Source organism: Hylobates moloch, unplaced genomic scaffold, assembly GCF_009828535.3.
Source record: "Hylobates moloch isolate HMO894 unplaced genomic scaffold, HMol_V3 SCAFFOLD_5, whole genome shotgun sequence".
Lineage (NCBI taxonomy): Eukaryota > Metazoa > Chordata > Mammalia > Primates > Hylobatidae > Hylobates > Hylobates moloch.
Genome location: NW_026652280.1, coordinates 134,923,448 through 134,934,201, shown reverse-complemented (window position 1 = coordinate 134,934,201; position 10,754 = coordinate 134,923,448). Strand labels below are relative to the sequence as shown.

At 43.7% G+C, this 10,754-nt stretch overlaps 1 protein-coding gene across 1 annotated transcript; it reads left to right on the top strand.

The window, feature by feature from the left end:
• The first annotated feature begins 477 nt into the window (after positions 1-477).
• LOC116469780 (endoplasmin-like) lies at positions 478-9,465 on the top strand. Its single transcript, XM_058439742.1, is given in 4 exon segments — positions 478-669; positions 7,839-8,084; positions 8,087-9,263; positions 9,266-9,465. Coding segments are annotated over 4 exon segments (1,785 nt in total). The 3' UTR covers positions 9,436-9,465.
• The last annotated feature ends 1,289 nt before the right edge of the window (positions 9,466-10,754 follow it).

Genomic DNA, 10,754 nt, shown 5'->3' with positions numbered 1-10,754 from the left:
CTGGACCAGATCATGTAGAGCCCTTACTATAGGTTATTGTAAGAAATCTGGCTTTTTTCTCTGAGCCAGAAGAGCCATCAAAGGATTTTGAGCAGATTATCACACCGATCTGATTTACATGTAAATACCTACAGCTGCTCTGTTGAAAACAGACCACAGGGCTGCAGCATCAGGAAGACCAATGGGAGACTGCCTCAGTGGGACAGGAAGGTGGATTAGGGTGCTAGTGGAGGAGGAGGGGATTAGGAAGGATTAGCATCTGTATAGGATGCAGCAGAGGTGACTTCCTTCTCAGCAGGAAGAACTTGGCCTAGTATTGAATGATGGATGGGTTGAACTTTGAGATGGTGGCTGGGCTGAGCCTACGGACCCAGGGAGGATATACCCTACTCTCACCCCAGGTAGGGGAAGTTGGTATTGGGCTGCCTCCCAAAGGGGTGCTAGGAGAGAGGATTGGTTGCAATAAAGGAGGAAAGCATGAGTTTTGGTGGTGTCAGTAACTGTGGAAAAGCCCCTTCCACAGATCTCACTTCCCAGCCACCTGTGGGCCTTAGGCCCGAGGGAGTCAATACCATTAAGCATCCTACCCCACCTTTCTGCTCCTCGCTGTTGGAGCAGTCCCAGCAGAGAAAGCCAAATTTCCTCATCATGGTTCTTTCCCTTGTCCAGGTTATAAGACCTTTGAGGGCTTGCTGAATAGCAGCACCTTCCCAATACACAGGGAATCACCCTAGGGCTTCTAGGCCACAAACTTCACAAACCCCTGAACAGATTATCCAAGACGTGGGAAGAAGACTCCCCAACCAACATCAGAACCCTCCAGGACATTTCAGTGCTCTTAGTAGATAAATTTGGATTCCTTTGGAAAACCTCCAAGCTCCCCCAAGGTGAATGGCTCTCCCAGCGCCCCAAAGGAACCCACAGTTGCATCTTTCATATGGAGGCCACAGAGGCATCCACTGCATGAGGTCACCTCACCCAAGGGGCGTGGCAAGGTGGCTCCTCCGACTGCAGAGCCTCCATCCTTCCCTGAAAAGTGCCCACCGTCGTCCCTCACATGTTCTCACATGGACCACGTTCTGGATGGCGTTCCTCAAAGCACAGCCAGTGGCCCTGCAGGGGACTGAAGCCCCATGGAAACCACAGAAACTGCAGAGATCCCAGGAGCCACAGCCACATGTGTCATCATGATCTCAGAGGTTCACCCCTCAGGCAGGCTGACTGGATGTCATAAAAATTAATTAAATAACTTAAATTGACTGTTGGGGTGTTTGCCCAGAGCACGCACTGACATCCCTCAGGCTTCGCAGGGCAGCAGAGCTCATCTGAGTCATTCTGTGATGGGTCCCAGTGGAATCAGTGGAAACAGGGAGGCGCAGGTCTGGCTGCCCTCCCGGGCTGAGTCAGAGCAGGCCTCACACTAGGAGGCAGGGCTGTGCCCCCAGACCCTGGATGCCCTTTACCCCAGTCAGGGGTTCTCTCTCTTCAGGATCTCACCTTCCTGCAGGAAGGGTCAGTGAAGCCTGCAGGAGTTCACAAATGTTAAACCCCACCACCACCCCCACCCCCACTTCTGAGCAGATGTCCTTTTCTTCCTTCTTCCCCCCACCCCCCGCCTTTTTTTTTTTTTAATAGAGATGGGGTCTTGTTCTGTTGCCCAGGCTGGAGTACAGTGGTGTGATCATAGCTCACTGCAGCCTTGAACTCCTGGCCTCAAGGGATCCTCCCATCTCAGCCTCCTGAGTAGCTAGGACTATAGGCATATGCCACCACTCCTGGTCCCTTCATCCTTTCTTTTCCTTTTCTTTGCTTTCTCTTTTCCCACATCCAATTCGGGACGTGGGAGTTGGCAATACTCAATTACCCAATAGGCAGATAAACATGCGCTTAAGGTCCAGGAAGGCAGGAATACCCCCAAAATTGTTTGAAAAGTATCTCATATCATGTATATCATCACATAGACAGACACATGCATTAGAAAAACCATACCTTTGTTTACCTTGTTAACACTTTGTGGCTTAGTGTAGTTTTTCTTTTGAATTACATGGGGGTTGTGAAAACCAACACCATTATCTTTTCATGTTTTCTGAGCTTACAGCTGCTAAAGTCCTTGGGTAACAGTGGTGAGTTTTGAGAAGTTGTGCTTGGAGTAGGTTAGGGAGGGAGACAAGCTTTCAAATGTAAACCCATGTCTAATACCTACACTAATACTGGAGAATGTTGGTAGATGTGAGTTGTTTCAGTTACTTTGAGAGGCAGTAGTATAATGTAAGGTCTAAAGACTGTGAGGTCACGCAGGCTGGGTTCAAAATTCAGCCCTGACATTTACATACTGGGTGATCTCAGTGAGTTATTCAACCTCTCGGAGGGCCAGTTTTGTCATTCATAAAATAAGTGATCCTTAGAGATGTGTGAGCTAATATGAGTAAGCTACTTAATACATATAAGCATTCAGTAAGTGGTAGTTATTATTTTCCGAGATAGGTTTTAAAAGCAACTCCGCCGTTTTTATTATAAAAGCTTACAATATAAGTTACGCTTTAAAAAAAACTTTTTTCTTATAAATAAACTAATTATTAATACCTCTGCTTTTTAATATGTAAAGACCCTCTATTAAGGGCTTCTAAATAAGCCAACTGTTAGATTTAAGAACTTAAATCTCAATTCAGGTATCATTTGTTAATTTGTTCAGTTGATGAAATTATTCGTCTCATCATGGAGGCCAATTAAATTAATGCATCTACTTTACCTATAATTTTAAAAGAAAAAAAGGTCTGGAAAGAGCAGAAACACTTTCCCTACCCAGGCTTTTATCGTTATCAATTTAAGTTGACTTAGACCCAATGGCAGAAAGGCTGGGAAGTGAAAGGGTGCTGACCCAGGGTTAAGGAGGGGTGGGAAGCTGGGGGAAGGGTTTTCTTCTTGGAAAAGACCAAAACAAGAGCTTCCACGGAAGTAAAGATTCATGCAGGAAAGGCCTGGAAACCTGACCGTTAAGTGGAGGGCTCCGGTGGTCCTAATCCCCCGATGGTGACTGATAACCCCCATTGTGTTCCGGCCTAGTACTTCCGGGCAGGAAACCCCAGCCTCTGTACCAGGGATAAGGCAGGCTGGGAGCAGGCCTGGTGAGGGCATCTCACTGCCACTTCCTTCTCTCAAGGAGGGTCGGGGTCAGGCTCCCTTTCCCAGGACCTCAGAGTTCTGAGAGGTCAGGCCTGGTGTGGGCTGCTGTGGAATCGGGCCTCTTCTGTGTGGAGGTCAGCCGTTAAAGCCAGGCCTGGGGATTGGGGTGAGGTGGCCCATGAAGGGAGGGATATGAGGAGGCTGAAGGAGGAGGAGTGAGGGAGAAGAAGATAAGAATTGAAAGATTCATAAGGTGGCTTATGTTAGGGTGACATAGTGATGTCAAGGGTCAGCACAGAAAGGAACTTGAGTGTTGGGCTAGGAAAACTCTTTCTTCCCTGTATGGTAATTTTTTTCTGATTTAACTTTATATTTTGGCTAGTCGTGTTTTTACCAGCTATATTGCGTCTTTCATTAAGTTGCAACTTCATATCTTAATTTTACTTAATTTTTTTTTTTTTTTTTTTTTTTTTTTTGAGACGGAGTCTCGCTGTGTCAACCAGGCTGGAGTGCAGTGGCCTGATCTCAGCTCACAACAGCCTCCACCTCCTGGGTTCAAGCGATTCACCTGCCTCAGCCTTCCAAGTGCTGGGATTATAGGCATGCACCACCATGCCCAGCTAAATTTGTATTTTTAGTACAGACAGGGTTTCACCATGTTGGCCAGGCTGGTCTCGAACTCCTGACCTCAGGTGATCCTCCTGCCTCGGCCTCCCCAAGTGCTGGGATTACAGGCATGAGCCACTGTGCCTGGACACATACCTTAATTTTAAACTGAAGATCAAAATTTGATTATAACTCCTTTTAAAAATCACATTATAAGGCCGGGTGCAGTGGCTCACGCCTGTAATCTCAGCACTTTGGGAGGTCAAGACAGGAAGATCACCTGAGGTCGGGAGTTTGAGACCAGCCTGACCAACATGGAGAAACCCTGTCTCTACTAAAAATACAAAATTACCAGGCATGGTGGTGCATGCCTATCATCCCAGCTACTTGGGAGGCTGTGGCAGGAGAATCGCTTGAACCCGGGAGGCAGAGGTTGCGGTGAGCCGAAATCGCACCATTGCACTCCAGCCTGGGCAACAAGAGTGAAACTGTCTCAAAAAAAAAAAAAAAGAAAAATCACATTATTGCTTTTTCTGATTAGAAAATGTATATATAGTTATTATAGAAAATTTGAAAAAAAAATTTAATCACAAAGAAGAAAATTAAAACTATCTACACTCTTACCACATGGAAATAACTATGGTTAATGTATTAATGTATCTTCTTCCAGATATTTTTGTATGCATAAATGTATGTACATTATTGGGATAATACTCTATTTTGTAACCTGCCTTTTCCTCTGGACAATATATCAAAAATGTGTTTTTATGTCCTGTGGTATTCTTATACAACTGGATTTTTAATGGCTAAGTATTCTGTCACATGTATTTTCATAATTTATTTAACCAACCCCTTTCACTGCATATTCAGGAATTACCATTTTTCCCCTCCTAAAAAATAACTGTGGTAAACATAATAATTACCACTACTTTTTTTGTTTTGTTTTGTTTTGTTTTTGAGACAGAGTCTCCCTCTGTCACCCAGGCTGGAGTGCAGTGGCATGATCTCAGCTCACCGCAACCTCCACCTCCCAGGTTCAAGCAATTCTCCTGCCTCAGCCTCCTGAGTAGCTGGGATTACAGGTGTGTACCACCACGCACAGCTAATTATTTTTGTATTTTTAGTAGAGACGGGTTTTCACCATATTGGCCAGGCTGGTCTCGAACTCCTGAGCTTGTGATCTGCCCGCCTCAGCCTCTTAAACACTGCTAAAACAAAGATGAGGCATTACTGTGACAATTATTCAAAAGGTTCTAAATTCAAACAAAATTCTGAGGAGTTTGAAAGGCCATCTTAATGTAGCTCTCAGGCCTCCCTTCAGGCTTGCAGAGCACGCAGCCACCTGACTCTGACCCAAGACTCGGCACCATAGAGCATGTTATCGTTTGTATGTTTATCTCCACCCAAATCTCATGTTGAATTGTAATCCCCAGTATTGGAGGTGGGGCCTGGTGGGAGGTGATTGGGTCCTGGGGGGTGGATTTCTCATGAAGAGTTTAGCACCATCCCTTTGGTGCTGTCCTTGAAATGGTGAGTTACTTCTTGTGAGATCTGGCTGTTTAAAAGTGTGTGGCACCTCACTCTCTTGCTCCTGCTCTGGCCATGTGATGTGCCTGCCTCCTCTTCGCCTTCTTCCATGATTGCATGCTTCTAGAGGCCTCCCCAGAAGCTGAGCAGATGCCAGCACCATGCTTCCTGTAAAGCATACAGAGTCGTGAGCCAGTTAAACCTCTTTTCTTTATAAGTTATCCAGTCTCAGGTGTTTTTGTTTGTTGTTTGTTTGTTTGAGACGGAGTCTCACTCTGTCACCAGGCTGGAGTGCAGTGGCGCGATCTCGGCTTACTGCAACTTCTGACTCCCTGGTTCAAGCGATTCTCCTGCCTCAGCCTCCTGAGTAGCTGGGACTACAGGCATATGCCACCATGCCTAGCTAATTTTTGTATTTTTAGTACAGACACGGTTTCATCATGTTGGCCAGGATGATCTTGATCTCTTGACCTCATGATCTGCCTGCCTCAGCCTCCCAAAGTGCTGGGATTACAGGAGTGAGCCACCACACCTGGCCAAATGTTTCTTTATAGCACTGCAAGAACAGCCTACTACAGAGCATTTATTCATTCAATTGGCTCTTATTTTTTGAGCAGCTACTATTTCAGGAGCAGAGACTACAACCTCCAGAGTATTCATGGAGTTTGTATAGAGAGAGCTTAGGATCTTAGGATCTTGAAGTCAGATTGCTTGCTGTGGTCCCAAGAAGTTTACCATATGACTTTGGGCAAGGAACTTTACCACTCTGAGCCTCATTCTCTTCATCTGTGACGTAAGCATAATGGTACCTACTTCATGGATTGTTGTGGAAATTAAGTGAGATAATGCTTGCAAAGCTTTCATACAATGTCTGGTGCATACTAAGTGCTCTAGCTATTATTATTAGCTTTAACACTGCCCTCCTGCTGTTATTATTGAAGTTTTGTTCATTTGAAGCACTAGAGCCATCTCTCAATAATGCTAAACCTCTTTATTGCCTACACTTCAAATAATTCTACTCTTGTCTTGCCAGCAGCTTAATTGAGACAACTGTCTCATCTACAATCACTTGAGTGGTACACACTGTCAAGGAAAAAGGAAACACTCAGTTAACCCATAAAAATACAGAGTTCAGCCGTTAGCCTTCCACACTACAGGAGATACTTGATTAGTCTTGAAACTTAGAGTCAACAAAACACAATTGCTTAAGTTTACTCTGGACAAAGAGTTTCCTCAGTGAGGAAAAATCATGTTCCCTCAAGTTATATTGACATTTTGAAACTCTAAACCCTCCAGTTACTCTTCTACAAATCACATCTGCTGGGACCCTGATATGGTTTGGCTCTGTGTCCCCACCCAAATCTCATCTTGAATTGTACTCCCATATTTTTTTACAGGCTAATAGGTGGAAGGGACTTGCCTTGTCTCAGATGAGACTTTGGACTGTGGACTTTTGGGTTAATGCTGAATTGGTTAACACTTTGGGGGGCTGCTGGGAAAGCATGATTGGTTTTGAAATGTGAGGACATGAGATTTGGAGGGGCCAGGGGCAAAATGAGATGGTTTGGCTCTGTGTCCCCACCCAAATCTCATCTTGAATTGTACTCCCATAATTCCCACGTGTTGTTGGAGGGACATGGTGGGAGATAATTTTAATCATGGAGGCAGTTACCTCCTTACTGTTCTCCTGGTAGTGAATCAGTCTCATGAGATCTGATGGTTTTAGCAGGGGTTTCCGCTTTTGCATCTTCCTCATTTTCTCTTGCCACTGCCCTGTAAGAAGTGCCTTTCACCTCCCGCCATGATTCTGAGGCCTCCCCAGCTATGTGGAACTGTAAGTCCAATAAAACCTCTTTTCTGGCCAGGCGTAGTGGCTCACCCCTATAATCCCAGCACTTTGGGAGGCCGAGGCGGGCGGATCACAAGGTCAAGAGATCGAGACCATTCTGGCCAACATGGTGAAACCCCGTCTCTACTAAAAATACAGAAATTAGCTGGGCGTGGTGGTGGGTGCCTGTAATCCTAACAACTCAGGAGGCTGAGGCAGGAGAACTGCTTGAACCTGGGAAGCGGAGATTGCAGTGAGCCGAGATCACACCACTGCACTCCAGCCTGGTGACAGAGTGAGACTCCATCTCAAAAACAAACAGACAGAACTCTCTTTTTCTTCCTAGTCTCGAGTATGTCTTTACCAGCAGCGTGAAAACGGACTAATACTGACCCACATGCTCACTGCATCACTGATGCTGAGTAGGAATGGTGGGAGGAGCATGGAATGCCTCCTCCCAATCAGGGTATTTTCAGTCTTTTCTGTGGTCAGAAACTTTTTGAGGATCCAGGATTTCAAAGCAAAGAGGCACTGAGGCCAACATTGAAATGGTTGCTCCACCGTTTCCACTCCTCCTCCTACAAAATTCCACAGCTTGGTCTCCACATTTCATTCTTATTCCTTGACAGGGATACAACACTACACTACCTTTTTTGGCTATAACTTGTGTCATGTAAATGGCAAAATGCAGGTGAATACTGTGCTACCTGGAATGGAGATTTGCAAGGTGCTAATGGGGAAATTAAAATTATAGCCTGAGGTGGGCAGACCGTGTGGCTGGAGCAAGGCTGAAACTGTTGAGGAGCCCATGGAGGAAGAAGCAGCAGCAAAAGAAGATAAAGAAGAATCTGATGATGAAGCTGCAGTAGAGGAAGAAAAAGAAGAAAAGAAATCAGAGACTAAAAAAGTTGAAAAAACTGTCTGGGACTGGGAACTTATGAATGATATCAAACCAATATGACAGAGACCATCAAAAGTAGTAAAAAAAAAAAAAAAAAAGTAGAAGATGAATACAAAGCTTTTTACAAATCATCTTCAAAGGAAAGTGATGACCCCATGGCTTATATTCACTTTACTGCTGAAGGGGAAGTTGACTTCAAATCAATTTTATTTGTACCCACATCTGATCCACGTGGTCTATTTGATGCATATGGATCTAAAAAGAGTGATTACATTAAGCTCTATGTGCTCTGTGTATTCATCACAGACGACTTCCATGATACGATGCCTAAGTACCTTAATTTTGTCAAGGGTGTGGTGGACTCAGATGATCTCCCCTTGAATGTTTCCCTTGAGACTCTTCAGCAACATAAACTGCTTAAGGAGATTAGGAAGAAGCTTGTTTGTAAAACTCTGGACATGATCAAGAAGACTGCTGATGAGAAATACAATGATACTTTTTGGAAAGAATTTGGTACCAACATCAAGCTTGGTATGATTGAAGACCACTCCAATCAAACATGTCTTGTTAAACTTCTTATGTTCCAGTCTTCTCATCAACCAACTGACATTACTACCCTAGACCAGTATGTGGAAAGAATGAAGGGAATACAAGACAAAATCTACTTCATGGCTGGGTCCAGCAGAAAAGAGTCTGAATCTTCTCCATTTGTTGAACGACTTCTGAAAAAAGGCTATGAAGTTATTTACCTCACAGAACCTGTGGATGAATACTGCATTCAGGCCCTTCCCAAATTTGATGGGAAGAGGTTCCAGAATGTTGTCAAGGAAGAAATGAAGTTTGATGAAAGTGACAAAACTAAGGAGAGTCATGAAGCAGTTGAGAAAGAATTTGAGCCTCTGCTCAATTGGATGAAAGATAAAGCCCTTAAAGACAAAATTGAGAAGGCTGTGGTGTCTCAGCACCTGACAGAATCTCCGTGTACTTTGGTGGCCAGCCAGTACAGACGGTCTGGCAACATGGAGAGAATCATGAAAGCACAAGCGTACCAAACAAGCAAGGGCAGCTCTACAAATTACCATGCAAGTCAGAAGAAAACATTTGAAATCAATCCCAGACACCCGCTGATCAGAGACACGCTTCGATGAATTAAGGAAGGTGAAGATGATAAAATAGTTTTGGTTCTTGCTGTGGTTTTGTGTGAAACAGCAACACTTCGGTCAGGATATCTTTTACCAGACACTAAAGCATATGGAGACAGAATAGAAAGAATGCTTCGCTCAGTTTGAACATTGACCCTGATGCAAAGGTGGAAGAAGAACCCAAAGAAGAACCTGAAAACACAACAGAAGACACGGAGCAAGATGAAGATGAAGAAATGGATGTAGGAACAGATGAAGAACAACAAGAAACAGCAAAGGAATCTACAGCTGAAAAAGATAAACTGTAAATTATACTCTCACTGTTTGGATCTTGTGTGGAGAGGGAATGTGGAATTTAAGTCATTTCTTTTGGGAGAGACTCGTTTTGGATGCTCCCCACAGACCCTTTCTCCCCTGCACTGTAAAGTGTGGGATTATGGGTCACAGGAAGAAGTGGGTTTTTTAGTTGAATTTCTTTAACATTCCTCATGTATGTTAAATTTGTACTGTTAAACTGACCATTCTTGATGTAAAATCTTGTCATGTGTATAAAAATATAAAAGATTTCCCCCCTAAAAAAAATTACAGCGTGAAATCGCAAGGGGCTTCAAGATAATTTAAAATCCTCTCCACTATTTACTCCGTCTTTAAAAAAATGCTTCAGACTGTGGGAAAACAAAAGTGGCTCTCTGTAATTCCTGGATATGGCAATTGAGTAGGATATGTGGCTTTGAGGGGACCAAATTTAGAAGTAATTGAAGAGGTAGCACCATCTAACTGATGGAGGATCCAACTGGATTTTCTGTTCCTTCATCCATTGAGTTGGCTTGACACTTCCCTTCTCAATGCTTTCGTTTGATTTGTTGTAAAATGAGAGTCACGCTACTGGATAATCTCCAAAGACCTGTATAAGAATCTATGAAATATTTTTTTAGATGTTGAAATATTTTTAGACTTTGCACAATTATTAAATGTATTGAGATACCTGATAAATATATTTATTAATAAAATGGTATAGGCAAAGAGCATAGACAGATGATTCATAAGAAAAAATACACATTATTAATGAACATTTCCAAAGGTCATTTTTACTAATAATCACAATTTTGTACTTATCCCAACAATACATATTTTTTAAAAACAGTTCACACTAAAAAGTCATATGGACAGTGTTGAGATAATCTTGTTTGCTTGGAAGGTCATGGAGATGCAGATAAACCTCTAAATCCAGCAGGGTCTAAGCAGGATGGGGACTTGATTTTTTGCAGCCTGCTCCACCCATTGACTTTTGTGATAGACTCGGTTAGTTTTGTCTGCCTGCTTTCTGGGTCCTTTTCTTCTACTGTCAGCACTCCCCAGGTAGCCATTCATCCCTGACTCTCAGGCCATTTGTTTTGTGGATGCTGGGCAACACTGCCCCCACCACCCCCGCCAACTCCAGTAGAATTTAATTCCTGGGCTTTGGTCAGAATGATCAGGAAAACAACATTCCTTTCTGCTAGCACTAACAGCTTTAAGAATGCATAGGCCAGGAGCTGCTGTGCTGTGATGAGAGGGCCTGATTGAAAAGAAAACCAACACAAGGAAAGCTGTAGGGATACACGACAAACCAAAGTGTTTTTCCTAC